This window comes from Aotus nancymaae, unplaced genomic scaffold (assembly GCF_030222135.1).
Source record: "Aotus nancymaae isolate 86718 unplaced genomic scaffold, 86718_ANA_hifiasm-v0.15.2.pri h1tg000006l, whole genome shotgun sequence".
Taxonomy (NCBI): domain Eukaryota; kingdom Metazoa; phylum Chordata; class Mammalia; order Primates; family Aotidae; genus Aotus; species Aotus nancymaae.
This window is the reverse complement of record NW_026988417.1, coordinates 39,527,776-39,544,716: the sequence shown is the minus strand read 5'-3', so window position 1 is coordinate 39,544,716 and position 16,941 is coordinate 39,527,776. Positions and strand designations below refer to the sequence as shown.

Here is a 16,941-nt window from a genome sequence, read left to right as displayed (position 1 = left end):
CTGAGCTATGGTTGGTGGGTGGTTCAGAAAGGGAGGACACTTTCAGGGAATTACTGTCAGACACGCCTAAATTGTTTCAAAGAATGTTGGGAGCCAGGACAAGAAGGGTAGTAAATGAGCATCTCTGTTATTTTTTTTTTAGCACCAGTTGTTAAATACCTACTTCTTTTCTTTATGCCTGCAGCTTCCTTATTCTACATTTCTTATCTACTCAATAGAATGAGAACATCTCACCCAAAAATTGTTTATATGGGAATATTATGTGTATGTATATGAGAGAGAGAATATAGGGGTACTTGGGAAGAAAAGGAAAGGGTGGTCAAACATTAAGCCTTTTAGGACTGCAATAAAATTAGATGTGTCAGGGGCCGGGCGCGGTGGCTCACGCCTATAATCCCAGCACTTTGGGAGGCTGAGGTGGGTGGATCACGAGGTCAAGAGATCGAGACCATCCTGGTCAACAAGGTGAAACCCCGTCTCCACTAAAAAATACAGAAATTAGCCGGGCAAGGTGGCGCGTGCCTGTAATCCCAGCTACTCAGGAGGCTGAGGCAGGAGAATTGCCTGAACCCAGGAGGCGGAGGTTGCGGTGAGCCGAGATCGCACCATTGCACTCCAGCATGGGTAACAAGAGCGAAACTCCGTCTCAAAAAAAAAAAAAAGAAAAAAAAAAAAATTAGATGTGTCTAATTCTGGATCTAAATGTCACAGAACTATGGCAGTGGACACTAAAAAAAGAAACAGTACATTAATGCATCTCAAAAAGTAAATTAATGTAAAAGCAGTGAGGTACTGTTCTATATTATACATTGTGAGATAGAGTATAGACTATTTTTTATTAACAATACTTGCAAATAACCTACTTAGTTCAAATTTATCATAATAAATGCTACTGACTGAATGATTCAAACATTAAAGACTAGAAATATGAAGCTGAGAAATAGATATGTGCTATGTATATGTGAGGAGTGTAAGGAGAAATAATTCTCCAATTTTCCAGATAGTAAACATTTTGGACCATGATTTTTAACATAATTTAATCCCACAAAAAATCAAGTATAGATGCAGTTATACAGATTTTTATGTAAATATACTATATTAGACTTAGGGCAAAGATCAAATCCAAATGTTATTAAAATAACTAGACTTATACTTCTGTAAATGAAGTATCCTATCCTGTGGTTACTAAAAAAAAGCCTCTTCCATAGCTGTAAATAAGGAGGACTGCAATGATGAAAATGTTAGCAAAGTAGCCTTTCCCAATATTCTTGATCCAGAAGTCCTTCTTCTGCTGCAATTTGTATGTTATCACAGAGAGCTGCCTGATTATCTCTTTTATCATCATCCCAGTTACACACACAGTTTCCTTTATAATATTAAATTATAATTACGTAATTTCTAAGCTTAAATTTTAGATGAAATCCATCAGCCACAGGACCGAATCGAAACTCCTTATCAGGATATTCTAAGATATTAATAGTTTAACCTGAAACAACTCCTCCTGCCTCAATTCCAGTCACTCCCATCCATGAATCTATCTTCATTCACGCACTGAACTATTTGTCACTCCATGGTATGCCAGGTCATGTCTCCTCTTTCTCTCTCTTCCATATTCTCTCTCAATTATCTCAACTCAGGTAATCTGATTGCAGAGTTCAAGCCCAACTGGCATGCTTGATAGAGAAGAAAGAGAAAGAGAAAGAGAGAGATTTTTGGATGTAGGAAGAGAGAGTCAAGCCAGTTTTTCCAGTGTTTGGTACTATAAAATGTAGCTCCTATGTCAGGGAGTTGTTGGCAGCCAAGCTTCTTATCCTAGCAATATGGAATGATAAGAGAATGGAGGGAAAGAAAAGCAGAGACTAGAGTCCTGATGATTTTGGAGTCACAGGCTCTAGTTAGTAGAAGCACAGCAACATCACCGCCCTTCCTGCAGCCTCATGTTCAATTCTTCCATCAATGATCTTAAAGTCTTTCTTTTGCAGAATCTGTCAGCTGCAAAAAAGAATCTTAACTAATATGCCATTTTTCCTCAGTTAATTTTTTTAATGAAATTGATTTTATTCTATTTTGGCTTTTTACTACTCTTTTTGGCTTTTTGTAATATACATTTACATTTTTAAAATTTTCAGAAATCTTTATGCAGTTTTTGACTCAAGTTTTTGAATGGCATTACTAATGTCTAACACATCAGAACTGTGGTTATCTTTAAATATAAATTGAATAACGTTATGAGTTGCATAATGACATTTAGGTCAATGATGAACTGTGTTTACAATGGTGGTCCCAAAGAATTTACTACAGTATAATTACTGTACCTTAGCTATATTTAAATATGTTTAGATACACAAATACTTGCCATAGTGTTATAATTGCCTACAGTATTCAGTACATAACATGCTGTGCAGGTTTGTAGCCTAGGAGCACTAGGCTATACCATATAGGATAGGTGTGCAGTAGGCTATACCATCTAGATTTGTGTAAGTATACTATATGATGTTCCTATTAGAAGAAGTCACCTAAGGACACATTTCTCAGGATGTTCCCCATCATTAAGCGACACTTGATTGCATTTTCTTAATGCCAAAAGATAATCTTAATGACCTGCTTGAATTTCCCAGAAAAATATAAAATCAGACATCTGTTTCAGACTCTTCATGAGGTGAGACAGGTGAAGAGTTTCCGAAGAAGAGGTAGAGAGAATGTGAGAGATAAAACCCATGAACAGGTATTTAAGGGGCATTTTGGCAATGAGAAATTCTGGAGCATTACGGAGAATGAGAGAAACTGGGGAAGACAAGAAAAACATATACCTGAGCAAATGTCATTTATTCCAAAAATGCATGGCTGGCTTAATATTCATAAACCAGTCAACATAAATCACCTGGCCACTTAATACAACAGAGAAGAAAAACAATCACTTCAGTCTTCTAAAACTGGTCTCTGTTTTCTTAACTCAGCAAGACTGCTATTTTCTACTTCCTGCATTGCAGTTTGAGAATTCTTCCAGGCATAAAGCCAAGACTATTCTAGGGCTCACCTCATTTGTTTTTTCTTTCAGGGATCAAGTTTCTGTGCTGCTTCTTGTCTATTGTCCAAAACCTTTACATCCTATAATATATTTTGTCCAGTTTTCTAGTTGTTACAGTAGAAAGGGAAGCCTGATTCAAGATATTCTATCATGACTATACAATTCCAGTTTGAAAACATCACTTTACCTGCCATGAGGAATGGATTGCAGGAAAGTAAGAGTTATAGGCCAGGGAAACCTATCTAAGGAAGCTATCGTGGTAGTCCAGGTGATGGATTATGGTGGCATAGATTTGGACGGTAGTAGTGAAAATGGAAAGAAGCACACGAACTCAGCGTAGGTTTCTGAATTGGAGTTACAGGACTTGATGCATTAGATACAGATTGAGTGCAGGGGAGGGGAGGAAAGAATTAAGGATGATTATCTAGGTAGATGGTGATGCCTATGCTAAGTAGAAGACTTCAGGATAAACGGTTTTGGGGTGATTTGGAAGAACTAAGTCTTTCCCCTCCTTTCTCTAGTTTTTCATTGTCTATTTTCCAATTGCTGCCTCACAACAGTCCAACAAATAATCTGACAGAAATAGATTATTGGACTGGTGGAAAGGCATGGGGAGTGAGAAAGAAGAGACTATGATCTCTCTTTTTTTAACCTAGTCACATAGTATTAAAAAGACAGTTGCATTTTATACACAAAAATGAATTCTTAAAGACCATTCATATGTAAAAAAAATGATAATAGGTATCATCTTGGATTATATGTCTAAAGCCATGAATAAGTGAAGAAAAAGATACATGTTGGTACATAGGGGTATAAGAGTGAAAAAAACCCAACGATCCCTAGGAGGAAAAACAACAAAGGTCAAACCACTTTTGCAACGAAGAAATCATTCTCATTCAATTTCTTGCTAATTACTTCTTCTTCTATTACATCTTAGAATTAGTCTTTATCTAATGGCCAGGCACAGTGGCTCATGCCTATAATCCCAGGCATGATTTTGGGAGGCCGAGATGGGCGGATCACCTGAGGTCAGGAGTTTGAGACCAACCTGGCCAACATGGTGAAACCCCGTCTCCACAAAAACACAAAAATTAGCCAGGCATGATGGTGCACACCTCTAATCTCAGCTACTCAGGAGGCTGAGGCGGGAGAATCACTTGAACCCAGGAGGCAGAGGTTGCAATGAGCCAAGATCTCGTCATTGCACCACTCCAACCTGGGGGACAGAGCAAGACCCATCTCAAAAAAAAAAAAAAAAAAAGAATTAGTCTTAATCCTCTAAGTAGATAGATATATGCTAAGGTATACTTTGAGCTTACAGTGATTTAACTTGCCCGGCAACTAGTCTCAAGCCCTAAAAGATGAATCGAGTTGGCTTCCAGCTGTCATTCTGTGGTTAAGAATACCACTTAATTGGCTACAGGGAATTGGCCTGAGAGATTGCACCTGACCCACACTGAGCCAACTGAATTTCCTCTCACAGGAATTTAGAATTGGGAGGTACAGATAATAAGTTAGTCTAAGTGAAGAAACTAGCATACAACTGTAACATAAGCTTAGGTACTAAGGTACAACAGTAAGGCCTTTTCCATGCAGACTAAAAAAGCACAGTAGGCAGATGTGCAGAGGGAAAAAAATGAAGCAGATACTACAGATAAAGCAAATGAAAGTCCTAACATCTTTCTAGTTCCTGATTTCATTCTCTTCCTGAGTCCTTGAGTTGTATGAGATATCCCAGTATCTTCATTTTCCATTTTTGTTCAAGGTCACTGAAGATGGCTTCAATTACTTGAAAGCTAAGACGACTTGAATAAAATACTGTTGCATCTTTGTACATGTTTTTCCCAGCACTGCGCTACTATTCTTCTCTGCAATTCAATCACTAAACATAGGCATTTCTCCTATAGCATATTATTAATTGAGTACAATGTGACTGATTAATTTAAGACTAAGATTTGCAGCACATAAAATTCTATTGGTTTGGGTATGGGGAAAAAGTATTGCACTGACAGCAATGTAACCAGAATATGTGTTAAGGCAGATGGTAGCAGGATGTGGATTATGGGAATGGGGAAAATCTGGGGAACCAGGAATCCTTCGACATTAACATCTTCTGGTTCCTCTACCTCTTAAGCCAGGCCCTTTGCTTGTCCTACTCCCACTTGTCTCACCAGCATCCTTGGCTAAAGTCTACTTCTAATGAAACCACAGTGTAATCTTTCTCGGTTAGGGCCCTGTGGGTTTCTTGGTTGACTTAGCATAACCCCAGCTCTCATCAGCCCCTCTGAGACTAAGTTGAAACATGAAAGGCCCTAAGTCCAGACTATGTCAAACAGAAACTAGGAGAGGCACAGGAAACTGAAACTCAGAGCCCCTCTCATAGCATATTGCTCCACCGGGTTTCATCTGAATGCCCATCCTGGGAGTCAGGCTGCCCAGTACTGGAACTAGCATAGCAGCAAGGCAGTTTCCCCCAAACCCAAAATAAACAGGCACAATATCCTTACTTATTTAACACAGAGAGTACATACATCTAATTGCTTTTGCTCTTCTCCATCCTATGATTTCTCATGGCTATGACAATGACATGAGATATGACTATGTTCTAAACTTCCAGAATACCCCAGCCAAGCCTCACTATATTAAGTGGAAGGAGCGATAGCATATAAATGGTTGAAGTTTGGACTCTAGGTAGATCGTGATTGCTGAGTGTGAATTCTGGCTACTCCTCTTTCCCGTTATGTGGCATTAAACAGTCCCGAAACTTTTTGGTACCAGGGACCAGTTTCGTGGAAGACAATTTTTCCACGAACTGGGGGAGGGTGGAGGGAATGATTTTAGGATGAAACTGTTCCACCTCATATCATCAAGCATTAGATGATCTCATAAGGATCCTTAGATTCTCATAAGGAGCACGCAACCTAGATCCCATGTATGTGTAGTTCACAGCAGGATTCATGCTCCTATGAGAACCTAATGCGGCTGCTGATCTGACAGAAGGTAGAGCTCAGGTGGTCATACTCATTCACCTACGCTCACCTCCTGCTGTACTGCCCAGTTCTGAATAGGCCACAGATGGGTACTGGTCTGCGGCCCTCAGGTTGGGGACCCCTGCTTTAACTTGTCTGTTCCTCATTTTTCCCATGTGTAAAATTACAAGTTGGTAACAGTAACCAATGCATTAACCTATTCATGAGGTTGAAATCTTTATGACTTGAACACTTCTCATTAGACCCCAACTCCCAACATTGTCATACTGAGGATTAGGTTTCCAATACATGAATTCTGGGGGACACATTCAAACTATAGAAAATAGTAACACTTAACACTTACTGACCATTTATTCTATGTCTGCTTCTAAGCTGAGTATTTTACATGCATTAATCTAATCCATTATCCCAACTACCTTTTGAGGTAGATGATAATTATTCTCATGGTAGACTTCTACTGATATTTAGGATAAAAAGAAAACACATTTAAGATGTTAGTTTATTCTTAAGAAGAATTTTTTTCTTTACTTTGGCAAAATAGTTGATTCTTGCCTACTGTTGGAATTTTCTCATTTGATTCATGTTAGAGGTTTTCTTTTTTTTTTTTTTTACAAAGCTATACATAAACTAAGCAATTAGTAGCTGTTTCAAATACAGTTTAATTTATGTGCTAAAAATTATTGGGACTTTTTAATGATTTCTCACATACTTACACATTTGATCTTGTAAATCAAGCTTTGAAAAACACCTAATTTTAAACAAAATATTTAACCTGTTCGAATTCAAAAAATTTATGAATTTTTATATTTTTCTCCATGAAATTTAACTCTTATCTACACATTATGCTGTATGCCAATTTTACCAATAAAAATACCAATGTAGGTTTCATATAAAACATCCTTTTCACTTTTACAATTACCTGTTAAGAAGGTTCTCTACTTCTTGAACTTCTGATATGGACTCTTCATTATCAGAAAGGACACGAGTTTGAAATTTTCTATCTTGGAAATCATATAGCATCACAATAATAAGACTGCTCAAATGATCTGGCTATCAAGGGAAAACAAACATGAAGAAAAATATATAAACAATATCTTACCAAGCAATATTTTCCATTCCATTATTTTTCATAACAGAGCAGAAATATGACTATTTTTACATGGTCTGACTGGATTTGGAAAGAAAGAAGGTCTTCAAAATAGAAAAAAAGCCAGAAAAAAAAAAAAAAACCTTTCAAAAGAGACAATTTTTGGTATGTTCACCAAAATGAATATTAGAAGATAGTCTATATTTAAGAGGTTTCAATATTAAGCAAACTAATTATTTAAATCTAAAGGCTTTTGAACACTTTCTTTTTTAAAAAAAATCATGAGACAATGTAATTCTAAAACATATCTACTTACTATTGTGGTACTTGGGAAGATACAGCTGTCTATTAATATAGTTTCCAAAATATCTTGATCTACAAGACAAGGGAAATGCCTGTCACCAAAAATGCAAAGTGGAACATGAAAATTCTGGAACCAAAATATACTTTAATAATGCCATAAATACATTTACTTTCATTTCCAAAATATACCTCAATTCTGGATAAAGACTTAAATTACAATGACATGATGAAATACTTATAATCTTTATGAATGCTGGACCCTTATGACCTAGACTCCACATGGAATCATAGTCAAAGAAGCATTATCTGAATAGTCAAAGTAGTAATAAAAGGATTCCAACCTTTAATGTATAGCCTTTGAAAAACATTAAAGAGGACCTAATTAATAATGTTGAGCAACAGTTTTCTTATTCTTTTTATGTATTGCTGGATTCGAGTTGCTAATTTTTTGTTGTTGTTTGTTTTTGAGACAGAGTCTTGCTCTGTCATCCAGGCTGGAGTACAATGGTGCGATCTCAGCTCACTGCAACCTCCGCCTCCCGGGTTCAAGCAATTCTCCTGCCTCAGCCTCCAGAGTAGCTGGGACTACAGGTGCACACCACCACACCAGGCTAATTTTTGTATTTTTCATAGAGATGGGGTTTCACCCTGTTGGCCAGGCTGGTCTTGAACTCCTGACCTTAGGCGATCTGCCCACCTCACCTCCCAAAGTGCTGGGATTACAAGCATGAGCCACCACACTAGGCTGCTAATGTTTTATTTCGGATTTTTGTTGTATGTTCATGTTCATGAGGGATGTTGGTCTATAATTTTTTTTCTTGTAATATCCTTGTCAGTGTTGTTATCAAAGTTATGCAGCCTATGAGTGGAAACTCTTCCTCTATTCTCTCAGAGTTTGTGTTACATTGGTATTGTTTCTTAACTATTTGGTAAAACTCAATAGTGAAGACACTGATGTGATGACATTTAATCTAAGACTCAAATGACAAGGAGTTAGCCATGTGAATATCTAGGAAGGGACAGCATTCCAGGTAGAGGTTATGATAATTGCAAAGGTGGTTAAGTAGAAACAAGTGGACATATTTAAAAACTTCCATGGGGAACATGAGTGGTCTTTCTGTTACAACTACTTAAACTATATATACATCACATAATAAATGCTTTTTATTTATTTATTTATTTTTGAGACAGAGTCTTGCTCTATCACCCAGGCTGGAGTGCAGTGGCATGATCTCAGCTCACTGCAACCTCCGTCTCCCGGGTTCAAACGATTCTCCTGTCTCTACCAAGTAGCTGAGATTACAGGTATGTGCCACAGCTAACTTTTGCATTTTTAGTAGAGATGGGGTTTCACCATGTTGGTCAGGCTGGTCTTGAACTCCTGACCTTAGGTGATCTGCCTCCCTCAGCCTCCCAAAGTGCTGGGATTATAGGTGTGAGCCACCGTGCCTGGCATATAACAAATGCTTTAATCAGTTGAACAGAAAGGTAGGCCTGCCTAGCTTCAATTTATCAACATTTATGGAAAACCTACTATATCCAAGGTATAAACTGAATTTGAATTCACGAATTGAATTTTCTTTTCTTTTTTTTCTGAGACAGTCTTGCTCTCTCACCCAGGCTGGAGGGCAATGGCACTATCACAGCTTACTGCAAGCTCCACCTCCTGGGCTCAAGCAACCCTCCTGCCTCAGCCTCCCAATCTGCTGGGACTACAGGTGTGTGGTACCACAGCTGGCTATTTTTTGTATATTTTACTTTTCTTTTTTGTTTTTTTTTAACATTATTTTTGTATTTTTTGTAGAGATGGGTTTTCACCATGCTGGCTAAGCTGGTCTTGAACTCCTGACCTCAAGTGATCTGCCCACTTTGGCTTCCCAAAGTGTTGGGATTACAGGCATGAGCCACCATACCTGGCCTAAATTTCATTTTTCATTTGGGAGATAGGAAAACTAAAAAGAAATGACTAATTTGGGAGCACAGACTCCAATTTTCCCATAGAAATCCTCTGGGAATCATTATCCACATTGCAGCCACAATTATGTACTTGTACTTCACAAGGTAATTATCATTTATAAGGAAATGAAGTTTACAGTTTCACGTCCTTAGTACTTTCAAACCAATTCCCATCTACTTCATACTTTTTGTACTTTTTTCCACAAGTACTGTATTAGAATGAAGGACTTCTAACTTGGCAGACCTATTTGAGCAATGGAGATGCTGGACTCCTAAGAAATAGAAGAGGCTGGCTGGGTGAGGTGGCTCACACCTGTAATCCCAGCAACTTTGGGAGGCCAAGGCAGGCAGATCGCCTGAGGTCAGGAGTTCGAGACCAGACTAGCTAACATGGTGAAACCCCCTTTCTACTAAAAATGCAAAAAATTAGCCAGGCGTGGTGGCGCACACTTGTAATCCCAGCTACTCGGGTGGCTGAGGCTGGAGAATCACTTGAACCGAGGAGGTGGAGGTTGCAGTGAGCCAAGATCGCGTCATTGCACTTCAGCTTGGGCAAAAAGAGTAACAAAACTCCGTCTAAAAAAAAAAAAAAGAGAGAGAAATAGGAGAGGCGGAATGAACAAAAAGGTAACAAACGTGCTTTTCCCAATATTGCACTTTTTTCCCCTTGGGCTCTTGTCAAAAGCAATATCACCTTTGGGATACCTTTGATATTGCGCAGAATGCATTACTTTTGTATACCTATAATTTTACCTTCACACATAGTAATATCAACATGAATAACTGTATACTTTATACAGATGCTCCTTGCCTTACGATGGGGTTATATCCTGATAAACCCATCATAAGTTAAAAATATTGTATATAAAAAAATGCATGTAATACATCTAACCTATCAAACACCATAGCTTAGTTTAGACTATCTTAAACATATTTGCAACACTTACTTACACAGGCCTGTAGTTGGGCAAAATTACCCAACACAAAGCCTATTTTATAATAAAGTATTGACCATCTCATGTAACTGATTAGATACTGAAAGTAAAAAACAGAATGGCTGTATGGGTACTCAAAGTATGGTTTCTACTGAATGTGTATAGTTTTCACATCATGGTAAAGTAGAAAAATTATAAGGTCCCCCATCATAAATTGGGGACTGTGTGTATGTTTTCTATGTGCTTGATAATGTTCTAAGTGCATTTCATACATTAATTCATTTAATCTCCACAACAACCATATGAATTAGGTTGTTTTATTTCATAGGAAATGAGGCACAGCACAGTAAGTAACACGTTCATAGTCACATAGCAAGTAGCAGATCAAGGAGTCAAACCCAGGCAGTCTGGCGTCAAAGTACATGCACTTCACCACAACATTATGCTGCCTTTCCTCTTCTTATTCTTATGACAAACCAGAGTAACTAAATAAACCACATTGATAATGCCCAATTTAGGTTATCAAGACTTACTTGAAAGTTGCAAACCCTGCCTATTCTAGAATTCAGCCCAATAACTCCAATTATCTCTCCTTCTCTCCACTCATTAAAGCTTCTCTTCAGTCTGCCGCAGGGAACTCTTAACCACCATTTCACATGTTTCCACGTGGAGGGCCTTCCCTAGAGAAACACCTTAACTCTCTCTCTACCCTTTCTTACCACTCCCTATGAAAGAAAAATTGGGTTTATTAGACAGGTGAAATTGGAAGAATGAACTAGGGCATCTCCCTCCCTCTTCCCACTCAGCAGGCCGGGGGGCCAGACTCTGCAGATTCTAAAGAAAGGGCTGCCTTTTGACAACCCTTTCCTAGGAGATAACTTCTAAGTTCTTGGAATATCTGATAAAGGTAACTTTTTTTTTTTTTAATCCCTGGGGCCCTAGACCACACAGTATCAGCTTGACCTCTGAAGAAGCTAAAGATTGAAAACTAAGGTCAGCCACATGACTCTACCTTGTCTATGAAACTGACCCCCAATAAAAATGCTAAACAAACAGCAAGGCTCAGGTGAGCTTCCTAGTTGGCAATGCTTCATTCATGTTGTCATTCATCATTGGTGGGAGAATGAAGCACTCTCCATAGACCACACTGGGAAAGGAAAATAGGAAGCTTGCATCTGGTCTCTCCTGGACTCTGCCCCATGTACCTTTACTTGTTGCTGATTTGAATCTGTATCCTTTCACTGTAATAAACTATAACCATGAGTATAACAGCTTTGCTGAGTTCTGTCAGTCCTTTTAGCAAATTATTGAACCTGGAGGTGGTATTAGGAACTCCTAACTACAATTACTAATTCCCAAAAGCTATAACCAAACCACATGTTAAGCATTTACTAAGTTTTTCACTGACAGATTATATGATTCTGAAATCACCAGGTTAATGCTACAATCAGTTCCTAGGATTTGAAGTTCACCAACAACAATATAAACCTAGAGAAGGTGGAGAAAGAAGCCAGGGAAAAAAAAAAAAACTTAGCAATTTCAGGGATATCTCTTTCTTCAAGTTATTTTTTTGTTGTTGTTTGTTAATTTCTTTAAAAAATTTTTTTGCCAGATTGTTCTTTCCTTATTTTTTAAAAAATATTTAGTGTTCCTTGAAACATACCGAGATTCTTTGAAAAAATTAATTGGCTCCTGGTACTCTACTACTTTGACAGAGGAATAGGCAGGCTACTTTTCATTAGTAATTCTACCTTTGTTAGCAGAAAATTGACCTTGGGGTTATTTGGTAAAGCAGAACTAATGGCAGTCTTCATTTCAAAAAACATATTACGAATCCCTTTAAATATTTAAAAGGTTAATCAGATAAATATACTTCCTGCCTTGAAAGACCTTATATGCAATACGCAATGAAGGACATCAACAAAGGAACAAACAATAAGACTGAAAAGCATAAAAGACAACCAAAGGAATACACTTAACGTTTATATAATAAGAGATTTTCTGTTATTGCTTTTCTTCTCCTTCTACTTCCTTAAATATTATGGTAATGTGATTTAGTTACCTGTTCACAAATTCATAAACAAAAGGGACCATTACTCAAGCTCTCTTTAATTTTCACAGTAACCTTTGCAGTTTTATGGCTCCTATAAAATCTTAGGGAAGAAATTCTGAGTTTTCTTTTCTGATCCATTATGCCTTGAACTTGCACTGTATAAGCCAGATGTAAGTTTACAAAATAACAGCTGTGAAAGTATTGACAGAACACTGATAATACAGTAGATAAAAGTGAAATGAATAAAAGCCTCCAATATTTTAAAAGTAAAATAGCAGATGGCCCATTGCAGTCAGTGGCTCACACCTATAATCCCAGCAATTTGGGAGGCTGAAGCGTGTGGATTATCCGAGGTCAGGAGTTTGAGACCAGCCTGGCCAACATGGTGAAACCCCCATCTCTACTAAAAACACAAAAATTAGCCAGGCATGGTGGTGGGCACCTGTAATCTCAGCTACTTGGGAGGCTGAGGCAGAATCTCTTGCACCCAGGAGGCAGAGGTTACAGTCAGCCAAGATTGTGCCATTGCACTCTGGCCTGGGTGACAGAACGAGATTCCATCTCACAAACAAAAAGTAAAATAGCAGGCTCCTAATTATCTTGGAAAACTCACTACATAAAATTCTGATTTTATTCTATTTGCACATTCAGAAATTACTGATAAGACCCTCGTATTAGTCCATTTTCATGCTGCTGATAAAGATATACCTGAGACTGGACAATTTACAAAAGATAGAAGTTTAATGGACTTACAGTTCCACATGGCTGGGGAGGCCTCACAATCATGATAGAAGGTGAAAGGCACATCTTACACAGTGGCAGACAAGGGAAGAGAACTTATACAGGGAAACTCTCCCTTATAGAACCATCAGATCTCATGAAACTTATTCACTAACATGAGAACAGTATAAGAAAGACCTGCCCTCATGATTCAATTACCTCCCACCGGGTCCCTACCACAATACATGGGAATTCAAGATGAGTTTTGGGTGGGGACACAGCCAAACCATATCAACCATATTATTATAAGAAAAAATATATTTAACAAGTAAACAATACCATCTTACCTTATAATTTGAACTTATATAAATGAACATTTCAAGAAAAGAAGTTTTGGCCAGGCACGGTGGCTTATACCTATAATCTCAGCACTTTAGGAGAGACAGAGGAGGGTGGATCACTTAAGGTCAGGAGTTTGCCTGGTCAACATGGTGAAACCTTGTCTCTACTAAACATACAGAAAATTAGCCAGGTATGGTGACACGTGCCTGTAATCCCAGCTACTGGAGAGGCTGAGGCAGGAGAATCACTTGAACCCAGGAGGCAGAGGATGCAGTGAGCAGAAATCACAACACTGCACTCCAGCCTGGGAGACAGAATGAGACCCTGTCTCAAAAAAAAAAAAAGTTTTGTAAAGGTCTATGACAATTTATTTGAATGGGATTTTCTGGGTCATTAATTAAGATCAGATAATCACAAGATCTTTCATTAAACAGAAAATAAGATGGAGAGGATGAAAACAATAATCTATCACATATATCACTACAACACAATCATTTAGTTAATGCATTAATTTTATATAGAATTATAAATCAGGTTTTTCTTACTGAATTCTAAAGGTAATAATACTCTATTAGGAGAACAAATTACCTATAATAGAATTCTAGCATTAACATTAAATACCAATTAATCAACACAGCTGTCCAGTCTGCATTTCACTGTTGCAAGAAAAAAAAGTGTAAAAATATTCATTGGATTCATTGCATGAAATGTAACACTTTGGTTGGGGGGGAGAAGAAGAAGAGAGATGAAACAAAATCTGAAAAATTAAACTGGAGGAGGAAGAATGGTTAAAACAGACTTAAAAACAAAAGAAAAATTCCTGAGCAGGAGAAAACAAAGAAATGAAAATTAAAGAGAAGTTGTTTCACATCATAAATTTTTCTCCATGACAAATTGTTGGCTTCAGAGTTAAGCTATATCATCTCTTCAGACAACGAAAAATATATATTCCTGTCTAAATAATCAGTAAGACATTCAAATTCAACTGAGCATTTTTTTTTTTTATTTTAAAAAATAGAGATAGGGGGTCTCACTATCTTGTCCAGGTTCGTCTTGAACTCCTGAACTCAAGCAATCCTCCCACCTCAACCTCCCAAAGTGCTGGGATTGCAAGTGTAAGCCATTTCACCCACCTGAACTGAGTAATTAACTGCTTCCTATGAGCAAGGATGTACAAGGCTCATCAAATACTAAGAAAATCATGCAAAAGAGTATTTGCCCTTTTTGAGGTGTCTCTTTAGAAAGGCTTCTACTCATCATTTCAGCCATGCTGCTAATACTCTAAACAACTACGTTCAGTCAGTTTACAAACCAACGTTTCTAGTCACAGCTAGTACAAAAACAAAAAGCTTCAGGCCCTTTGACTGCTCTCCTTGTAATAACAATATTTGGTTATTTCCTAGTGTCAATTCCACATTCAGATTGATTTTTTTTTTTTTTTTTTTGACAAGGTCTTGCTCTGTTACCAGTTTAGAGAGCAATGACACCATCTTGGCTCACTGCAACCTCTGCCTCCTAGGCTCAAGTGATCCTCCCACCTCAGCCTCCCAAGTATCTGGGACTACAGACATGAGCCATCACACTGGGCTAATTTTTAAATTTTTTGAAGAGAGGAGGTCTTACTATATGCCAGGCTGGTCTTGAACGCCTGAGCCCAATCAATCCACCTTGGCCTCGAAAAGTGCTAGGATTACAGGCCTCAGCCACCACATCTGGCCTCAGATTGATAATTAACCACCCTTGAGGGAATCGGTAACACTAAGTCTCAAACTCTGAAGGCAAATGAGAAAGAGAAGTTCTACTAAAGTTTGGCTCCTGCCATTAAACCCATTGGCTATGAATGGGATAGTCTTAATTGGGGTTGGTATAATTTTGATATTCGTTTTTAAAATTTGGCACCTTTTCTGTTTATTAGTTTGTTCCTTACTCGTTTTCTATTTGTGAAAGCTCATAAACTAAAATACCAAAAAATGGTAAACACAGGAAATGGAAAGAAAAACACAGGGAGGCCGGGTGTGGTTGCTTGTTGCTTGTTGCCTATAATCCCAGCACTTTGGGAGGCTGAAGCGGGAAGATCCCTTGAGGTCCAGAGTTTGAGATCAGTCCGGACAATAAAGTGAAACCCCCTCCTCCGAACTCTACGGAGAAAAAAAAAATACAGGGAGAGGGAAATGATCATTGGTATAAATTGCTTACTTGTTCAATTTAATGACCGCTTACTACACCGATCTAGGGACAAAGCCCAGTGCCAGGCACGGGGAAATCTGCAGTCCTGGCCTGGAAGAGCTAGTTTCATTGGAACCCTAAATCCTTGACACTGCAATTGACCAAAGAGATGCACTTGCCTAAAACCAAAACCTGGTGTGAATGAGGGGCAGGGAAGAGGAGGGCTGCATTCCCCAAATTCTCTCGCTATTATTTTCTTTTACTGTTGATCCTCCAGAATGGCACAACTCACATTTCAGGGCACTGAAAGCCAGCTCATAGGACAAACGCCGAAAGGACTGATCCTCAGACTTGGACAAGGACCGCAGGGGTTCATTTCCATACTTGATTAAGACTTTCTGTGCCGACTTTTCGATTCGAATACCCTGAAAAATGTTCGCTGCCATGACATAAACAGAGTCCGGATAGCCCGTTTTCTCGGGTACACCAGCTGAGCTTTTCCCACCGCACAGAGCCAGGGAAGCGAGTTGGGAGATGATCTCGGGATTTTCTTCGTTCGAAAACTCCAGTTCGCCCGTGGAGTTCAGCATGTCTGCCCCTCGCCTGTCCTGAGTCCCTCACCCTGGGGTTAGAATTCCGATGTTCCAGGAAATGGCTTTCCTCGCATCTGCAGCATGGTCTCTGTGAAGAGAGACGGTGATCGCGGTAAATCACTCTTTCTGCAGCACCCCTGTGGGGGGCTCCCTTCGTTGTGGCCTTAAAGACTGAGAGGGGGCATTTCCTGCCCGATCCGAGCGTCCCAGACTTCGAGCCGGACAAGCCGCGCAAGAAACTTCCACACGCTCGAGAAAAAAAAGGCGAGGAGAGGTACGGCGGCGGCGGGAGAAGCGCCCCGAGGAGACCGGCGGCTTTGACCGGGCCAGTCTGGAGGCAGAGCGGCCCCGGGAGCCCGGTCCGCGTCCCCACAGCCCTGTCACCGGCTCCCGCGACTCCTCCCTTACCCCGAGGGCGGATGGGTCCGGGGCTTCGGAGAGGAAGACGCGGAGGCGGGCGTCGGCCACAGGCCCACTGGAGCCCCTGGACCGCGGGGCGACAGCTGCGGCCTGCGAAGGCCGTTAGGTTCAAATGCAGCCACTCCCACCGGCCGGATTCGGGGGCGGGAGGGTCGCGGCCTCTGGCGCCCGGTTGGCTCCCGTGCCGTGAAGTGGTGCGCGCCTCGGGGCCTCGCCCGGCCTCGCGGCCTCGCCCGGCCTCGCGCGTGAGGCCTTCGCAGACGTGGCGGCGGAGAGGGGTGAGCGCGGAGAGGGGTGAGGGCGCAGCCTCCCGGGTCTCTGGCAGTAGACCGGTCCGGGGCCCAGTCT

General features: G+C 39.7%; 1 protein-coding gene across 7 annotated transcripts in view; it reads right to left on the bottom strand.

Annotated features, from left to right (window-relative positions):
* The window catches only part of NSUN7 (NOP2/Sun RNA methyltransferase family member 7), a 60,795-nt gene extending 44,335 nt beyond the window's left edge, over nt 1-16,460 (bottom strand). For all 7 annotated transcript variants that reach the window (XM_012474920.2, XM_012474917.2, XM_012474918.2 and 4 more), the window contains exons 1-3: nt 15,873-16,460; nt 7,422-7,480; nt 6,938-7,068 (exon numbers count right to left, since the gene is read on the bottom strand). In XM_012474920.2, coding sequence (XP_012330343.2) covers nt 6,938-7,068; nt 7,422-7,480; nt 15,873-16,170 — 488 coding nt within the window. In that variant the 5' untranslated portion in view covers nt 16,171-16,460. The remainder of the gene's footprint in view (nt 1-6,937; nt 7,069-7,421; nt 7,481-15,872) is intronic.
* Nucleotides 16,461-16,941: the final 481 nt, after the last annotated feature.